Below are 21,091 nucleotides of genomic sequence, written 5' to 3' on the forward strand. Positions count from 1 at the left end.
TCCAGTGGCAGGCACGCTTTTGCCTCTGGATAAATGGAACTGCCAGAGGCTCGTTCTGTCCATCCTGTGTAGAGCACACACTCAGATTCTAGGATCTCACAGAAATGGATTTCCCGGCCCTCTATAGGCAACAAAGTCACCACAATTTGAAGCTATTACGTAAGAAAGTCCAAAATTTAACTTCCATTAGCTTTATTCAGCAAGTTTTTATAAGGCAGATCTCATATGGACTATGCTTTGCCTAAGCACGGTGTTAGATGGGAAGAAAAAAGTGGTGGTATCCTTCCTCCTCTTCCTTTCTTCCCAGCTCCTACTATTCATGGAATTTCCCTTGATTTCAAGTGGCTACTCACCAAAATCCTCAACTGAAAACAGCTTCCAAGGGGTCACGTACTTATTCAATTCTCTTCTCGCTTCTCTGCAAACACAACATCATCTGACCAAGGTTTGCATGCATAAGCATTGCTAATTAACAGTAAGTCTCCACAATGTCCTCCTCTTAGTAAGTTTGACACACAGACCACAGCAAAGCTGTATGTACTACCTAAAAGTGGGAAAGATCCTCTTGTTGATTTCTGAACTGTAAAAGGCAGGGATACGTTTTGGACTTCTTGTCCCTTACTGTGAATAGACCTAAGAGTACTTACTTTATTTTTTAGAAAGAACCCAGAGCTGCTGATGCCTGAGGGAGTCGTTCCAACAGAGACCAGAATATCGAGAGAGAAAATTGATCCAGCTCTCTTGTCTGGTGCTTATAAAACATGAAAGTATCACCCTCGCCATGGCAGACCACAGGGAACGATCAATGTGAATTGTTAAGTCCTCTTCTCAGTGATGCTTGCAAACAATTTCCCTGGGGAAGCAACAAGTTCCTGACCACAGTGTTGTACACAAATAAATAAACAAAATGCTATTACTTTTCGTTCTTCACATTGGGAAGAGTTCAGAAACATCTTGTTTCAATTGATGGGCTGGAATTACAGAAAAACTTTAATTTTGTCTTTCCTTGCTAGTTCTGTGCCTGAGATGTATTGGTAAAATGGAACATGAGTCACATTTCTAATTGGGAAAAGCCTGGTAATCATGGGCAACCCAGATCTGGGTGACTTACAGAATATTTTTGTGTTGAGAGAGAAAAGACACTAAAAGTAGAAGTTTCTTAGTTAGCAGCAGCAGAGAGGCTATAAGATTGAATCTGGTGTTTCACATGGCCTGTATCATGGTATAATGAGAAGGAATGTGTCTTGCACAAATTAGCCTATCAGACCTTTCTAATCAGGACCAATATGTGACATATACAGAGGCAAGATCAGCTGTAAGGAAGGATTCACTCCTTTACCACCAAGCCATGGAGATTGCTTGAGTCATCATGGCCTTGGTCTCTTGATTTCCCTTATGTTATTTGAGTAGGAACTCAGGCACCAGTGATGCCCCCAATTAACCATAACCATAATGGTAGCATCCAATACCATTTTAAAAAAGGTCAGAGTTGTAGACAAAAGACTGATGTAGACCAGTGGGGAAGACAAGAGGGAGCTACGCAGCCTACTTTGACAGCAAAGTCTGGTTTGGATCTTCTCTGCTACTTCTGTACATTTCATGCTAGAGGCAGAACAAGTATCCAGGGAACACTTTGGAACTTCCCTAAATTTACAGAGGGGCCTGTAACATTCAATTAGAGGGAACACAGAATGTTCTACCCTAACAAAATTTATAGGTAGTATAGGAAATTCCACCAAGTGTCTTGTGGAAAACTGAATGCATAAAAGTAAAACCGAGACCAAGGATGTGGATAATGGGATCATTCAATATAGATTTCAAACCAAAGTCCACTGCTTAATAACTGTGAACTTGGGCAGAGTATTTAACTTTACTGAACATCAGATTCTTTATTTGTAAAATGGGGACCGTAATCTCTTCTTTGCCCAATTATTTGGGGGATTAATGAGGGAATGAATATAAATTATTTATCACAAGGTCTGGTATATAGTAAGCACTTCACAATGTTTTTTTCCTCCCTTTATTGATGAATGCTTTCCAGATTTCTACTTGGCCTCTTCTCTTTGAGTTTATAGAATACTAATTTTCTGTACTTTCTGGCAAATCTATTCAATCTAACAGTTTTAAAATTTATTATAATGTGAGACATAGAAGGAATATGAAGAATAAATAATGCATGCCACTTTTGTAAAAGATACTCATAATCTACCAAGAAAGCTAGAAACATGCTGGGTCACTATACATTACACAATGTTAAGTGAAATAATTTGGTTATTTAAACATTTGGGAGAAGGGGTAATCTAATTATACGCCAGGCACCATACAAGGTGGCAAAGACCCAAAGATGTATAAGATGCAATTATTGAACTCCAGGGCCCTTATTTTTTTTTCTTTTTTCTTTTTCCTTTTTTTTTTTTTTTTTTTTGGAGACAGAGTCTTGCTCTGTTACCCAGGCTGGAGTGCAGTGGCACAATCTTAGCTCACTGCAACCTCTGCTTCCCAGGTTCAAGAGATTCTCCTGCCTCAGCCTCCTGAGTAGCTGGGATTACAGGCACCCACCACAATGCCCAGCTAATTTTTGTATATTTAGTAGAGATGAGGTTTTACCATGTTGGCCAGGCTGGTCTTGAACTCCTGATCTCAGGTGATCCACCTGCCATGGCCTCCCAAAATGCAAGGATTACAGGCGTGAGCCACCATGCCCGGCCTAGGCCCTTAATTTAATACAGGAAGAGACATGTGAACAAACTTCAACAGAAGATGGACAGAACAAATGATACTGAGTAAAGAAGTAACTCAAAGGACAAGAAATCACTTTGGTTGGAAGTGTCAGGGAAGGTTTCACAGAGGAGAAAATATCTAGGCTAGATATACAAAAATAACTAGGTTAGTAACTTAGATAAAATGGACGAATTCATTGAAAAATACAACCTACTAAAACTGACACAGATATAACAGAAAATCTAAATAGCACTATGTTTATTAGGGCAATTCAATTCATTATCTAGACCTTTCCACAGAGAAAATTTTAGCTCCAAATGGTATCACTAGCGATTTGAATCAAAATGTTTAAGTAAAAAATGACATTAGTCTTATAAAATTCTTCAAAAAATAAGAGGAACAGGGAATACTTGGCAACTTTTTTTTTTAAATCAAATCAGGCAAAAAAAAAAAAAATACATAACAATTACAAACCAATATTCTGCATAAGCATAGAGGTGAAAATCCTTAACAAGATTTTAATCCAATCTAACAACATACAAAAAATACATCCTGGCTGGGCGCGGTGGCTCACACCTGTAACCTCAGCACTTTGGGAGGCCAGGGTGGGCGGATCACGAGCTCAGGAGTGCGAGACCAGCCTGGCCAACATGGTGAAACTCCGTCTCTACTAAAAATACAAAAATCAGCCGGGCGTGGTGGCACATGCCTGTAGTCCCAGCTACTCAGGAGGCTGAGGCAGTAGAATTGCTTGAACCCGGGAAGCGGAGTTTGCAGTGAGCCAAGATCACATTACTGCACTCCAGCCTCAAGACTCTGTCTCAAAAAAAAAAAAAAAAAAAAAAAAATACATCCTGACCAACTAGGGTTTATTCCAGGAATGTAATTTTGGTTTGATATTCAAAAATCAATCAATATACTTGATAATATCAATAAAATAAATGAGAAAAAGTATATCATTATTTCAATACATGAAGAAACACTACTTGATAAAATTCAACACCTAACGATGATTTTTAAAATAAAAAACCCACCTCTCAGCATATTAGAAACAGAGAGGAATTTTCTCAATCTGATAAAGGACATTCTACAAAAAAATATTGTTCTCTTCATACTTCATGGTGAATTATAATATAATTTTCCCCGAAGACTGAGAACCAAGAAAAGACACCTCTCTTACCACTTCTATTCAGCATTGCTCTGGCTATCTTAGTCATTATAATAAAGCAAAAAAAAAAAAAAAAGAAAAAAATGAGAAAAGCATAAATAGAAAAAGAAGTAAAACTGCCTCTATTTGTAAGCAGCATAATTGTTCATGTAACCAGAACATCTTAAGGGAATCTACATAACAATGACTAGAGCTAATAACTGCATTTAGTAAAATACCAAAATACAGGATTAATACACACAAGTCAATTATATTTTTAAATACTAGCAGCAAATAATGGGAAATAAAATACTAAAAAAAAATCCACTTATAATTATAAAACATAAAACACTCAGAGATAAATTTTCAAAAATATGAATGTAGTGAGTTGCATTGGGTCCTCCAAAAGATATGTCTACTTGGAACCTTAGAATGTGACCTTTTTTTTTCTTAGGAATAAAAGGTTTTTGCACATGTAATTAAGGTAAAGGTCTTATCTTGAATAAGGATGGGCCCTAAACCTAATGACACTGTTCTTATAAGAGACACTGAAATGCAGAAGGAGAAGGTCACATGAACATCTGAAGCAAGAGGCAGAGATTGTAGTGATGTGTCTACAAGCCGAGGAATGTCAAGGATTGCTGACAACACCAGAAGTTAGGAGAGAGGTATGGAATAGATTCTCCCTCAGAGCTTCCAGAAAGAATCAACCCAGCCCACACTTTGATTTTGGACTTTTGGCTTATTAAACTAAGGAATATATTTCTGTTGTTTACCCATATTCTAGTAATTTGTTATAACAGCCCTAAGAAACTAATAAAATGTATAAGACCTTTGCAGTGAAAATGTCAAACTATTGCTGGGGGAAGTTTTAAAAGGCTTGAGGAAATGCAGAGATATACCAGGCTCATAGACTGAAAGACTCCAGTATTATTAAGATGTTAATTCTTCTCAAATTGGGCCATAAATTCAAAGCAATCCCAATCAAAATTCCAGCATGTATTTTTGCTGTTGTTGAAGAAATGGACAAGTTAATTCTAAAATTTGCATGGAAACACAGTTTCCAGAATTTTCAAAGTAATTTAAAAAGAATGGAGGATTTATATTACTTTATTGCAAGATTCACTACATAGGAACAATAACAAAGACAGTGTGGTGCTGAAGAAAGAATAGACAAGCAGATCAATGGAACAGAAAAGAGTCAAAAATAGACCCACATTTATATGGTCAATTGATTTTTTTTTTTTTTTTTGACAAAAATGCCAAGGAAACTCAATGCAGGGTTGGGGGAAGTCATTTCAACAAATGGTGTTAGAACAATTAAATGACTATATAGGAAATAATTAATCCTGATCCTCACCTCATACCATATACAAAAATTAACTCAAGTAAATAATGAACACTGATGTAAAAGCTAAAGCTCTAAATCCTTTACAGAAAAACATAGAAGAAAATCTTCACAACTTTGAGGATAGGCAAAGATAACAAAGATAAGATACAAAAACAAATAACTATATGAAAAAATGATAAATCAGACTTGCTGAAAATTTAAAACTTTTGCCCTTTGAAAGTCACTACTAAGAAAAATACACAACAGGAATTGAGAGAAAATATTGGTAATACACACAATATGACAGACATATTTGGTATATATAAAGCTCTCTTAAAACTCAATATTAAGATAAATAGCATACTAAAAAAGAAAAAGATTCAGACAAATACTTCACAGAAGAAGATCTACAAATTGTCAATACATACATAAAAAGATCCTCAAAATCATTAGTCATCAGGGAAATGAAAATTAAAGTCACAATGAAAAATGACTACACACATATTACAATGACTAAAATAAAATAGACTGGCAACTGAAAGTTGAAGATACTGGAACTCACATATGATCTTATGGGAACATAAAATGGTAAACAATTTTGGACAACTAGCAGTTTCTTACAAAATTAAATATACATGTAACACATGACCCAATCATTCTAACTCCTAGAATTTACTAAAGAGAAATGAAAATATATGTACACAGAAAGACTTGTACACAAATGTTGATAGCATATCAAAAAACTGGAAACAACCCAACGTCCATCAACTGGTGAATGGATAAACAAACCATGATATATCCACACTACAACGAAATATTACTCAGTGATAAAAAGGAACAAACTACTTACACATGCAACAACATGGATGAATCTCAAAATTGGTATTCTGAATGAAAGAAACCAGACACAAAAGAGAACATACTGTTTTACTCCATTCATATAGAACTATAGAAAATGCATACAAATTTATGGAAACAAAAATCAAATCAGTGCTTACCTAAGGCCAGAGCCGGAGGGAGAGATGGACTGCAAAGGATCTCAAGGACACTTTCGGAGATGATGAAGATGGTCTGTATTTTGATTGGTGGTAGTCTTATGGATGTAAGCCCTGTTAAAACTCATCAACTGTATACTTTAAATAAATGCAGTTTTTTGTATGTGAATTATATCTCAGACCTCACGTGAGCTTTGTAATTTCTCCATCTTCCTCTGTACACTAGCAAATAACTCTTCATGACAATCCAAAGAGGGATCTGGATTGCTTTTTAATTTATGTTAGTAAACAAATTTGTATATTCTAGATTAGGGATGAGCAATCTACATCCTTGAGCCAAATCCAGCCTGCGCTGTGTTTTATTGGAATACAGTCATGGTCATTTGTTTACTCTTCTCTATCATTGCTTTGTTCACTGTGATAGCCAAGTTGGGTAGTTGCAATAGAGAACATACGGCCCACAAAGCCTAAAATATTTACTCTTTGACCCCTCACAGATAAAGTTTGGTGGCCCTTATTATAGATAATAAAAAGTTATATGTGGACATGGGAATATTTGCATCAATGTTATGACAGAAAAAGGAGAGATATACTTACATGAATGAGTAAGAATGGCACATTGGACTTAAAAAAATCCATGTCCATCAATATGAATCAACACCAAAAAAATGAGAAGAGAAAGAATCAAATATATTTAGCCTTTGGGTCCTCAAACCACCTTGTATTAATCAAGGCTGTTATAGCCAAAAGCTTTAGAGACACCAACGTGAAACTTTTTAAAAAGAGCAAGGAAATGCCTTATGAATTCGGCCAAAAATGTCTTGCCGAATTTCCCTTTCTTGGTCATGAAATAAACGGAATCAACTGTCATTTCTATTCATGAAGCAAATTCTGTATCTCAGTTTGATGAACAGTTACTTATCAAACTATGCTCAATGCCCAATTTCCTTCAAATAGAGTAAACCCCTCTCAGTTAAGGGTGGGGAGGGAACAATGTATGCTAGTGGAAAGAGGTATGTCTTTGGGGGAAATAAAAGCTCAGCGCTAGATCCTGTCACTACCATTATGAATAATTGTGTGATGTTGGGCAAGCTGCTTAACTTCTCAAAACCATGGCTTCCTCATCTGTAAAATGGAAATAACATTTCCTCAATTATGGGGTTGTTGGGAAGTTTAAATGTGGAATGTAAACAAAACCCCAAACACAAAGTAGTCAATGCAGAAATATTATGTCTCCCCTTGCCCATCACCATTGCAACGGCAATCTTATTATTTAAGATGAATTTCATCTCAACATCCCAAGATGATATTGACAGTTACTGCTCTAGAAAGTATTTTTAAGGTGTTTATTTGGGGGACAAGATTAATTAATTTCTAAATTTGGCTTTAATTCAATTTTTACATAAATATATCATCTTTGTCTCTTCCGAGAGAAGCATGTTGTGCTTCTATGTGTTGTGAAATACCCACTATGTTTTCCTAATAACTCTATATTCCCTATACTGATTATGCCAGCATTTGCAAAAGTAATTTAAAAACCATTTGCTTGGAAGGAAGAACAGCTTTCTCAAAAGTTTTTTTTTTTTCTTTTTGTGGCGTTATCAGAATCCTTTTTAGAATTGAATGCTCTCATCTTTTTTGAAACAATTTTTCTAAGATAAGAGAAAGACTTTTCAAATACTGCAAGTCACTTCATAATTTTATGGAAGAAATTGTGCAATCAACTTAGAAATATTAAGTTCAGTTTCAGCATGCCCCTTATATAGGATCAATGATGAGCAAATCTTTGTATCTGTGTTCTTGCATCACTGAGGAGCAGAATTTGTCTTTGGACCTCTCTGGCTATGACAATCCGAAAGCCCTAGAGTCACCTGTACCAGCAACAGCATAACGTCTCCCATTCCTAAGAGTGATTTTCAGCTTATATTCTTAATATGTCCACATTTATCACCTGCCTTTAGGATTTGGAACTCTATCTATTTGCTTAGACTTGTTCCTCTCTTGTAAATTACTCCTCTGTAGGTGCACTTTAATTTGCTGCCACCAAACCCCTCTTGCTTAATTAAACTCCCAGTCTGGTTCCTTCTAAACAGCTCTGGCCTGTTGTTATCCATATCCCAGCATGACATTAAGCCGTTGGTCCTCCCTGGGTTCTAGTTTAACCATGTATAAAATGGAAATGTTGTGTTCTTGGACACTCTGCACAAATGTACTAAAGACAGATAAAAGGAGATACAAACACTATTCTAATTTTCAAGCAGAACAGATTTTCTTGTTGCTGACATTACTAAAGGTAATCTGAACGGTGGTTTTAATCAACCCTTTTCTTTTTTAAATCAATTTTATTTTTTATCTTAAGTTCAGGGATACAGGTGCAAACATGCAGATTTGTTACAGAGGTAAACATGTACCATGGTGGTTTGCTGCACCTATCAACCCATCACCTAGAGATTAAGCCCCACATGTATTAGCTATTTATCCTGATGCTCACCCTCCCTCTGCCCCCCACCGCCCTGACAGGCCCCAGTGTGTGGTGTTCCCCTCCGTGTGTCCATGTGTTCTCATTGTTCAGCTCCCACTTATAAATGATAACATGCGGTTTTTGGTTTTCTGTTCCTGCGTTAGTTTGCTGAGAATAATGGCTTCAAGTTCTGGCCATGTCCCTGCAGAGGACATAATCTTGTTCCTTTTTATGGCTACATAGTATTTCATGTGTATATGTACCACATTTTCTTTCTCCAGTCTATCGTTGATGGACATTTGGGTTCATTCCATGTCTTTGCTATTGTGAATAGTGCTGCAATGAACATACGCGTGCATGTATCTATAATAGAATGATTTCTATTCCTTTGGGTGTATGCCCAGTAATGAGATTGCTGGGTCAAATGATTTTCTGGTTCTAGGTCTTTGAATCTAGAGAAATCGCCACACTGTCTTCCACAATGGTTGAACTAATTTACATTCCCACCAACAGTGTAAAAGCATTCCTATTTCTCCACAGCCTTATTTGCATCTGTTGTTTCTTGACTTTTTAATAATCGCCATTCTGACTGGCATGAGATGGTATCTCATTGTGGTTTTGATTTCCATTTCTCTAATGATCAGTGATGTTGAGCTTTTTTTCATATGTTTCTTGGCCACATAAATGTCTTCTTTTGAGAAGTATCTGTGCTCATCCTTTGCCCACTTTTTAATGGAGTTGTAATCAAACCATTTCTATAACATTTCAAAATAGCCAATCTAGAAGTTATCATAATTTTTAAATCTTACTATGTTTCCTTTAAAATAGCATGTGGCATGGAGAAAGGAGAGTATCTATATGAACATACCTAGAAGAACCTAAAAATAGAAAAGAAACAAAACAAAGCTACATATTGCCAGACACATGAAAAGCCCACCTGACTACTGATAAGGACTCACAAGTAACCATCAAGAAGCTTAACACAAAACCGGAAGCAGTGAGCCAATAATGGATTGTCTCAATCTTTCAGTAATAAAAGTTGTGATTTGCAAAGTGACTCTTTCCCTTTTCTGTCTCTATCCAGAGTGGTGTGCCTAGCCTCCTCTGCAGTGCTTGGCTCTCCTGAGCACCATGCTGGGACTTACTAGGGACAGCACTTTTCAGAAGCACTGAATACAACAGTATTCCCAGTTAGTGAAATGAAAACCATTTGGCTCTGGTTTAAGAAAGTGGCCTGCAGTGAAATTAACAAAATATTGTATGTGTTTGTGTATATTGTGAAGAAGGCTCTCAAGATAGGTGTAGAATATCTTTATTTTCATAATGTCATGTTAAGCTAATTTTGTTTTTGAGACAGGGTCTCACTCTGTCACCCATGCTGAAGTACAGTGGCGTGAACACAGCTCACTGTAGCCTTGACCTCTTAGGTTTAAGTGATCCTCTTGTCTCAGCCTCCCAAGCAGCTGAGACTTTAGGCATGTGCCACCATGCCTGGCTAATTCTTTATGTGTGTGTGTATGTGTGTGTGTGTGTGTGTGTGTGTGTGTGTGTGTGTGTGTGTGTATATATATATATATATATATATATATATTTTTTTTTTTTTGTAGAAATGGAAGTCTCACTATGCTTTCCAGAATGGTCTCAAACTCCTGGGCTCAAGCAATCCTCCTGCCTCAGACTCCCAATGCACTGGGATTATAAGCATGAGCCACCATGCCCAGCCCTAACTTACTGTCTTATCACATTGATTATAGAAAAGTCTCCACCTTTCAGATATGAGACTTTGCTTTCTATCCCTAAATTAATTTGGGACCTAATCAACCATAGTGTAAATAGAGCAACACGGCAACATGCCCTTCCTTACCCAGAGGTCAGTGTTTCTTCAACCTCAACTTCCCAGAGCCCATCCTAGAATGCAGAAGTGAGCAAATGAAACACTTTAAACACTCGAAGTAGCATCTGAGAGTCGCCACCATACAGTGACGACTTTCTCTTTATAGCCCCACTCAGAACTGGAAACTGACTCATTTCATTTACAATTTATGACAGTCTTGGCTAACTTTTTCCCCTGGCCCAAAGATGTTTTGGAGTAACAAACTACAAGTGAATTGGGAGAGCAGCTGGGAACAGGCACAAGAAGAGCAGAAAAAGCAACTGCCAACAGCTCGATACAGAATACAGACTGAAAGGCAAAAAGCAGACAAAGACTTTTGAAAGCCCAGAATTCAACAACAGCAGTTCATAACAGTGACCCATAGCCATCCAGGGCATTAGGCGCAGAAAATTTGTATGGAGACTGAAAAGGCAGAAGTTGTCGTGATGGCTGGGTAGGTAAGCTCCTGTTTTTATTAAAATTTACTTATATGGGGATTTCATTCCTTAATAAAATAGGATAGCTGAGGCACTGCTAATATAATTGAAGAGGGGCTCATTTCAGCACTTTTATTTGGTCATTTTACATTATTTTCTGTTGAAGTATTGCATGAAGGATCTATGTGCCCAGAGAGGGCAGGGCCATGTCGGTTTTGCCCATGTGTCTATACTTTGCATAAACACAATAAGGTGCTTAATGAATGTCTGGTGATGATGATGATCAAGAGCTTAATAACAGGGTCTTCTCTAAAGGCTGATTAATGGGGCTTCAAGTTAATATCTTCTCATTCTCTCCTTGCACTTATATTTTTGGTGTGTGTATGGGAGTGGGGGGTAGAAGGACTATAAATTGAGTATCCATTGGAAAGAATGTAGAAAGGCTATTCTATTTAAATAGTAGATAGCTTTTACAAAATACTTGCTGATGGTGAAATAAGATATCCAAAATTGTATTCCTATGACACATTCTATTATTTGGACATATCTTATTTATCCAAACTCCATTTCCAAGATTGTATAATCATACTTGCTGTTTACAACATCTGAAATGGACCTGCAAAGTTAAGTGGTCTTTGGTTCAATCAATGAATTATCTGGCAATAGACCTATGTACTAGAAAACCAAGCGGTGCTGACAGTTCCTGTGATCGTACAGTTCTGCCATGACACACACAAGGCCATTTAATTTTCTACTTGAATGTAGCAGGTGGTAACTCTTCAGTCACCGGCTCTCATCTACCAGTTAGTTTAACTCTTATTACCATTAAGTCAAGCATAAAAACAAAAAAACTAACCCTGCCTTAAATAGGATCCACTCACCAGCTTCCTTGTTGCCATCCACTGTGCCATCATTCTTCCAGATTTAATGTGCAGGAAGTTATCTTAGATCTGCCCCTCCCGCAGCCTCCTCAAATCCATTTTTAGTGATAATGTTCTACAGCTCTTCTGAGGCACATGTGTCTTTTATCTCTCCACTTTTCACTGTTGTCTTTGTCTAAGCTCTTAGCCTTCTTACCTCTCAGATAACTTCAGCAGCTTCCTGACTAGCTTCCCCATCTCTGGTTACTTTCTTCTCCAGTCCACCTAGAATTTCAGTAACAGGATAATTTGCTTTAAATTCTGCTTTTAATTTGTCATGCCTTAAGCCCTTCACTGGCAACTTATATCATTTCATATTTATGAGTCCATAAATATGAGAAAAACTCCATAAGCAGGAAAACATTATAGACTTGGCATCATCACAGTAATGACTCCTCCTGGATGTGACATAACATGACCCATCTTCCCCGAAGTATAACCTGATTTGAAGCTGCTGGCCAACGTGCCACACTGGGCTCTGGTTAGGTCAGGCTTGTCACTGTCACTGAGCATATCCTATTCTTCCTGTACCACTCTTCCCTCCAGGGGCTGAATGAAAGTACAGGCAGGAGTTTTTTATACTGTGAAATGACCAGACCTACAAGGTTTGCCCAAGAGCTCTGTTCTTGACCCCCTGTCTTGTTTATTTTATTAAAGCCTTGGATGAAAATAGATTACATTCTTATCAAATTTGCACATATTGAAAATGGGGGGAAACAAAAGCTACACCAGATGACAAGATCAAAGTTCAAAGAGAACTCCAACAAGAGGTCAAAATGAAGAGCACGAAATGTGACAGAAATAAATACATTTTGAATGTTAGATTCAAAGCTCCAACTGAACTGGATGGGAGAAGACCCTGTACAATTATTATTCTAAAAAATTCTCAGGAGAGAAGGTCAGGATGAGGGTGAGAGGGTATGGATTAGTTACAAGGAAAAGATAAACAAAGACAAAGGTTCTGCTTCCAAAATGGCCAATGCGCACTTAGGCTTAGTTAATAGACTTACGTTGCCTAAAAGAAGGGAGGGGCTAGCTACATGGTGTTCTTCACTGATGGGACAGCTCAAGAATATTTTCAATTCTGTTTTCTGTATCAATTGACAAATACATGAAGAATTATGAAGGATCTAGATATCATACATATAGTATAGATATAGATTTATTCATGTTTGACCTGAAAGAAGTGACATAAAGAAAGGATGCAATGTCAGTGTTTTGAAGGACTATCTGAGTAGATTTTCTCCCTGTGGCTAAGGAGATAGGAACTAAATCCACTGGTGAAAGTTTGGAGGAGGTAAACTTTGGCTCAATAAAAAATATTATCTTCTATCCATGAGAGACATAAAGCAGTGGAATAAGATGTCTTGAGAAATTAACTTCTTATGACTGGAAGTTTTCATGTATAGATTGAGTGACATCATCACAGAAATTTTTCTGGCATTCTTGGAGTGCAGAAAGTTAGACTAGATAACCTAGATGAAAGAAGACTTTCTCCTTTCATCTCTAAGGTGTAATATTGGTCCTCACACCTTGTAAAGCCCTCTCCTCTCCCATCTCTACACAACACTTATCATATTTTCTTTCCACTGACAGGTATCTCTGTCTTTCTCACCAGACTGGGAGCTCTCTGAAGGTAGAGATTCTATTTTTTATCTATATATCCCTGGCTTCCAGCATGATTCCTTAAGGAGCTGAGGTACTCAATATATTTCACTGAATTAACCGAATTATGAAGTTCTACTGAAAAAAAAATCCTATCTACCCTTCAGTGTCCGGCACAAATTTCCACTTTCCACAGAAAGCCTTCCCTGATCACTCCTATAGCATATATTCTGTGTCAGACAATTTGCCACATGTAATTTTCTGTTTCTTTCTTGTATATGTTGTTTACTATGTGCCATGACTATCATACCGACTAGACTATCAGTTCCCAATGAACAAAAGAATACCCATGCATGATCTCATGGAAGTGGAGAGTACAGTGATGGTTAACAGAGGCTGAGAAGGACGGTGGGGAGAAGGAATAAAGAGGGGTTGATTAATTAGTACAAAAATACAATTAGATAGAAGAAATAAGACCCAGTACTCAATAGCAAAATAGGGTGACTATAGTTAACAATAACTTATTATATACTTCAAAGTAACTAGAAGAGTAGACTTGGAATGTTTCCAACACAAAGAAATGACACATATTTGAGGTGATGGATATCCTATTACCCAGATCTGATCAGTGATACACATTGCATGCTTGTACCAAAATATTGCATGCACCCCACAAATATGTATAACCATTATGTATCCATAAGCATAAAAAATAAAATAAAATAAATACCATTTTAAAATTATGCCTTATTGCCATGCTCAGGACAGAACGGGCTACTGATAATGTGCTCACTGATTGATTGAGAAGTAATATTGTAGAATGTTTTGGTGTTAAAGAATCATATTCCACTTTTTAATTACAAAGAGAAAAATGGTAACTTTACAGTGGAGAAATGTGAGAGATAGAACCTTACCCAAGTAATCAAAATTTACATCACCCGGGAGACAACGTCTTGCCATAATCGACCCCGAGAAGATGCAGTGAAAAGGGCACATCGTTGCTTGCGTGGTGTTCCTGCCAAAAATGAAAAACCTCCATCTAATCACAAGGAAACACCAGACCAACCCAAACTGAGGGACAGTCTGCAAGATATCTGACCAGTAGTAAGCCACAGAAAAGCTGAGACACTGTCACAGATTAAGACTGAACAAATGTGACACTACATGCAATGTGGGATCTTGGATTGGATCCTGGACCTGAAAAAGGACATCTATGGGAAAAGTTGAGAAATTCTAATGAGGTTTATAGATTAGTCAGTAGTATAACCAAGCTAACTTCCTGGCTTGGATACTATGGTTATGAAGATGTTAACTTTAGGGGAAGCTAGATGAAGGCTCTATGAGAATACTGCACTATTTTTGCACCTTGTCTATAAGTGTAAAATTACTTCAAAATAAAACGTTAAATAAGATTTATGAGTTTGGTTTTCAACTTGAGTGAGGATCCAAACAACGAAGGCAGCTACCGTGAACCAAAACGAATAAAGTACACTCCATTCTTGTTACTCGCGGTAGCTGTGTTCTACATGGTTGCTGCTAATAGCGAATTAGTGAATACTAAAGCATTGCTCCTAGGGGAAATACAGGGTTCGTTTCCTAAAAGCCTCTGGCCACATTTTTGTCAACTGATCAATGCACAACATTGTTTTATGTGTGTTTCTGTTTAAAGACATCCTATTTAATATGTATTGTTGATTCATTAACAATGAACTCATAGCTAAAAGCCCTGTAACTCATGCCTGAATGAAGTTTATTAGCCACATATTTTCTTCATCAGGCACATCACAACCTTCTTATGCTTAGGAACTCTAGCCAGCACTTCAACATTACACTTGGGAGTCATTTTAAACAGCAAAATCATCAACAGAAAGCATACAAATGCAAAGAACAGTGGCATCGGGTGACACACATTTTTTGCCACTCTGCACATGTCCATAAATGATTACAGAAGCTCAGCAAGTGTTAATTTGGGGATTTCAAATACATTTTAGTGAGTGGGCTAACTCACAATGTGGAATCTATGGATAATGAGGATTGACTGTACCTAGAAACACGCACAATGATTGTGAACTTCTTGGCAGTCACCTTGAGTCAATAAGAAATAAGTATATTGATACTTGCATTTGAAATGATAAAGGGAATTCTTGAAAGATTAGCAATTTAGTAAGTAACTTAGTTCTATCTCATTTTAGGGTCTTTTTCCTCATCCTGGCTACACTAAGGATTTTTCTAGTACCCTGGCTTCATCAATGCTAACGATATTTGTCTCCTTTCCATTTTAGTCATCAGTAAACACAGCCACAACCTGAACTTCAGTATCAGTATCCCCAACTGCTTCACCTTCAGGAAGTCCCTTCTTAATTGCCACATATCCCACTCTCCACTTCTATTGAATCTATTCAACTTCCACTTAAGGCCTAAAAACAAAAACTCCTACTTATTCCCCCAGCCAGTCACTCTCTTCTAGCTGTGCTTTATTTAGTCAGTAATATTTGGGAAGTTATTTTGATGATGCTTTCACTAGCACCCCACAATCCACTATCGTTTGATCTTTTACAAGTTTTTATCTTCCAAACTTCGATCGCGGTAATCAGTTTGTTTTTTGTGTGTCCATTGCTGGTCTGCCAACTATTTCTGCAAAAATTCACAAACACATATTGCTTAAATGCAAAATAAATTAATTTACCTAATCAACTTTCAACAAGTCTTCATTGTTCTTATTCTTATTGATCTACTTAAAATCCAATTGCACAGACAGGATCTGCCAAATATCCCCTCCTTTCTACACACACTGCCAACACTCTATTTCAGACTGATACATAGATCACCTGAGCCTATAGTAGTAAGTTCCTAACTAGTCTCTTCACATCCTGTCCTGTCCACTTTATAAGCTAATTAACCATCTAAAGTAGACAGTTAATCAACCTACATGCTCCCCATAGCTACCTGGCAAAAGTTCAAACACCTTTACATGGCATTCAAATTCTTCTACGAACTGACTTCAGATTACTTGTAAAGCCTTTTCTTCTACTAAACCTATTTGCAAACTATGTCTCAGCCCAAATAGACTATTTGCATTCTTGAAGACGTCCTATTTCTCTCTAATCAAGTCCCCTGTCTGCACTTTTCTCTTTATGTGGAATATTTTGCCCCCTCATCTCTGTCCATCAAAACTTTACCTGTTCTTCAAGCCCCAATATAAAGTACATCTCTCCATGAAGCCTACTCTGATTCTACAATTGGAAATAGTCTCTTCCTTGAATTCACTATAGCACTTTGGAACTGCAGTTAATGCATTTGTATTTGTAATTATTTTATTCTTCACACTACATTTCAAGATCGTTGAGGGCAGGAAATACCATTTCAATCTTGCATTTACCACAGCACCTAGCATAAATGCTCAGTAAAGTACTATTTAATACATGAATGAATAAATGTGCCTCCCATATGCTTAATATGTATATGTATGTAATATATAATGTATAGATAGATACATTTACATGTAACCTCTGTATAACAGTTAAAATTGAACAAGGTACAACACATTGTCAATGGACCATATTATTGGTAGATTAAAACTGGCAGTAGACATAGGAAAAAAAGAAAAAACAAAAGTGGTAAATTAAGAATTATTTGACAGGCCAAAATAAAATTGATTGGGAAAACCTACGTGTGATTAACTATTATAATATTAACTTTTTAGGCAGGGTTGTATTGAAATCTTCCCAGATACAGAAATTTATGTACTTTATTCCTAGGAATCCAAAAGAAAACATAAGAATAAACATATTCAATGAATCTTAAATTGAATAGACATTGCTAGACACAGTTAATACCATAATAGCACATCACTTAACTTGAAGGACTTTTCAATTTTGATTAAATGAAAAAAGTAACTCATTCTTTATTCTCTATTCCATTTGCACAGTGAATACTAACAAAATAAATTGCCATCATTACCATCACTATCAACATCATCATAAAATGTATTTCTTAGTTAAAAAAAAACTTCAAAAACTATACTAAGAGACGTAGCTCTGTAGGAAGCTACAACTGTAAAAGCTTAGTAACATCAAAGCAAAGCAATTTATCAATTTCATGACTATGATGGTTTTATTTACATCTAATGAACAATATAGAAAAGGGTACATCAAGGTCCAGCCATTTAACAAGGGACATTTCTCCCCAGTAAGTTTTGTTTTGTTGCAGGAAAATTGAACGTGATTACTCTAAAATTTAAAAAAATTAAGTAATGAAAATAAGTCAGTTCTGTACTGATAAGCATTACAATATTTCTTCCTGAGGTATTTTCTACATATTTATGGTGTAATGAACCCTTTAATATCTGGTGATTCCCAACATGCTAAGGTAACTTTTCAAAAGCTAAGCTTCAGTTGCAGCCTAGTGTCATTGGCTGTTGAACGTGTTTCAGACTGGATCATGTGCACTGAAGCAACAGCAGAATGAAAGGTAAAAATTCTGTAGATGCTAAAATAAACCTCTATGGAACTTACACGGAGGGCATAAAGGTGACCTGAGATTAACATTTCCTAAATCAGAGACTTGTGAAAAATTGCTTGCCAGAAGAAAATTTTGTTCAAGTGAACACACACTTATTGAGCACCTATTCCGAGTCAACCTGGGAATAAAAGGATGGTTAACATGGTGTCTATCCAATCAAATAATTCAAAAAACTTTCACAAAATAGACATATACAACACTAAGTATTATATGCTATGATATGTTAGTTGTTTAAACAAAGTGTTATGTGAAAACAGAAGAAAGAGTTGTCTAAGGGAGGGGAGAAGGAAACAGAGAAAAAGGCTAGTCTCTGACCTAGGCTTCAGAGGACACAGACAGCCCAAACAAACATATCCTCAACCTTGAGTGTAGCCTTCAATAGGAATCCAAGTTTTAGGATAATTCCAAAGCATGATATATGAAAGTGATTGAGATTAAAGATATATCATAAATATCTGAAGTGATGAGTATGCTAACTAGCCTGATTTGATCATTCCACATATATAGGTGTCAAGACATTCCATCGTATTCCATAAGTATATACAACTATTTGTCAATTTAAAATAAAATAAAACTTAGAAAAGATAAATCATAGGCAGAATGCATGATGAGACACTGAATGAAGTTAACAAAATGAATTATGTTTATGGGGCTAGTATTCTCGCTTAATAAACCTTAAGACCCTGCAAGATAAGGAATATATTATTGGGTGTGGTGGCTCACCTCTGTAATCTCAGCACTCTGGGAGGCAAAGGTGAGAGGATTGCTTGAGCCTAAGAATTCAAGATCAGCCTGGGCAACAAAATGAAACCCCATCTCTCCAAAAAAAAAAGAAGAAGAAGAAGAAGAAAATCAGCTGGGCATGGTGGTGCACACCTGTAGTCCCAGGTACCTGGGAGGCTGAAGTGTGAGGATCCACTGAGCACGACAGTTGGAGGCTACAGTAAGCCCTGATCACACCACTGTACTCCAGCCTGGGAAACACAATGAAATGCTGTCTCAAAAAAACAAAACAAAACAAAACAAAAAACAGAAAGGAATATATGCTACAGTCCATATTGAATTTATTGTCAGAAGCGCTCCGAGAGATGTCGTCATCTGATACAGAAGAGGTTGGGAGTGACTTACTGGGGCTTTTAGCATTTACAGGTGACTCTTCAACATGGGTTTGAGCTTCATGAGTCCACGTATAAGCAGATTTCCTTCCGTCTCTGCTACCCCTGAGATAGCAAGACCAACCCCTCCTCTTCCTCTGCCCCTCAGGCCACCCAACGTGAAGATGACAAGAACGAAGACCTTTATGATGACACACTTCCACTTAATGGATAGTAAATATATTGTCTCTTCTTTATGATTTTTTAAATAACATGTTCTCGTCTGTAGCTTACTTTATTGTAAGACTCTAGTATATAATACAGATAACATACAAAATATATGTTAGTCAACTGTTTATGTTATTGGTAAAGCTTCCAGTCAACAGTGGGCTATTAGTAGCTATGTTATACTTGGATTTTCAACTGTGTGGGGGTTGCTGCCCCTAACTCCTGAGTTGTTCAAGGGTTGGCTGTGCTATACAGAGATAGTAGAAAAATGATCAGCTTTTAAGAAATACTTTAGCTTAAGGATAAGCAACATCATCAATTGTGCCATGGGTTGCCAAGCTATGGGCTGCCAGAAAGTAATGCATTATATTTAGAAGGCTTTTCTCCTCAGTACTAAATAGAAGAGATTTCCAAATAATAAATCAGGATTCTGGAAGCAGAGAGCATGATGGCTGGGCCCTATCAGCAAGCCTCAGACAGAATTCCTTGCTACCATCATTTTCATCAGAACAGACCAGCATCCAGACACCTCCCGTGAAAACAGAGTGGCCTGAAGTTTATCCTATACTACCTTAGAAACACAATCTATAGATAATGGGATTATCTATACCTTCTTAATAGGTATAATTTAGCTACATTCTTTTAACCACTGTATGCAAGAGTTGGGCAAGTAATCAGCTGAGAAGCCCTAAGCCCTCTGAAAGCAAGATCTTTTGACTGTCCCTATATTTACTTGTAAGAGGCCCAAGGCCATGTATGAAGGAGATTCAATTTAAAAAAAATTTAAATCAACAGCAACAATAAAAACAGCTTTGATTTTTGATCCCAGATAGGCCATTCGAAGTATTACCTGATATGGAAAGCCTAAAATGCTTGCACAACATAGAGGGTAAAAAATAGTTCTTTTCTTGTTTGTGTTTTTGAGACGGAGTCTCACTCTGTCGCCCAGGCTAGAGTGCAGGGCCGCGATCTTGGCTCACTGCAATTGCCGCCTCCCAGGTTCACGCCATTTTCCTGCCTCAGCCTCCTAAGTAGCTGGGATCACAGGCACCCGCCACCACGCCCGGCTAATTTTTTGTATTTTTAGTAGAGACGGGGTTTCACCGTGTTAGCCAGGATGGTCTTGATCTCCTGACCCCGTGAATTGCCTGCCTCGGCCTCCCAAAGTGTTGGGATTACAGGCATGAGCCACCGCGCCCAGCCAAGGGTAAAAAAGAGTTCTTAAAAAAGTTGTCTTTGAGGGTGGGAGTGGGGGTGAAAGATAAAAGACCACACATTGGGTACAATATACACTGCTCGGGTGATGGGTGCACCAGGATCTCAGAAATCACCACTAAAGAACTTATCCTTGTAACCAAAAACCACCTGTTCCCCCAAAACTATTGAAATTTTTAAAAAGAGTTGTCTTTGCTAACAGTCCTGGGGAAGGAATGTTTTATTAAAATATTGACATTCCTCCCAATGCTTCATTTGTCTAGATAAATGTAGCCCATGGCACAAAAATACGTTCTTAGGTCGGGCACAGTGGCTCACGCCTGTAATTCCAGCACTTTGGGACGCCGAGGCAGACGGATCAGTTGAGGTCAGGAGTTCAAGACCAGCCTGGCCAACATGGTGGAACTCCATTTCTACCAAAAATATAAAAAATTAGCCAGGTGTGGTGGTGGGCGCCTGTAGTCCCAGCTACCCAGGAGGCTGAGGCAAGAGAAATGCTTCAACCCAGGAGGCGGAGGTTGCAGTGAGCCAAGATTGTGCCACT

General features: G+C 37.4%; 1 protein-coding gene and 1 long non-coding RNA gene across 7 annotated transcripts in view; both read right to left on the bottom strand.

The window, feature by feature from the left end:
- LOC106993508 (uncharacterized) overlaps positions 1–21,091 on the bottom strand; it is a 336,731-nt gene that overhangs the window by 85,788 nt on the left and 229,852 nt on the right. The window lies entirely within an intron of this gene.
- Positions 1–21,091, bottom strand: part of BLID (BH3-like motif containing, cell death inducer) — a 43,052-nt gene that overhangs the window by 375 nt on the left and 21,586 nt on the right. The window contains 1 exon segment of the mRNA XM_077964775.1: positions 2–152. Coding sequence (XP_077820901.1) covers positions 2–152 — 151 coding nt within the window.

Source organism: Macaca mulatta, chromosome 14 (assembly GCF_049350105.2).
Source record: "Macaca mulatta isolate MMU2019108-1 chromosome 14, T2T-MMU8v2.0, whole genome shotgun sequence".
Taxonomy (NCBI): Eukaryota; Metazoa; Chordata; class Mammalia; order Primates; family Cercopithecidae; genus Macaca; species Macaca mulatta.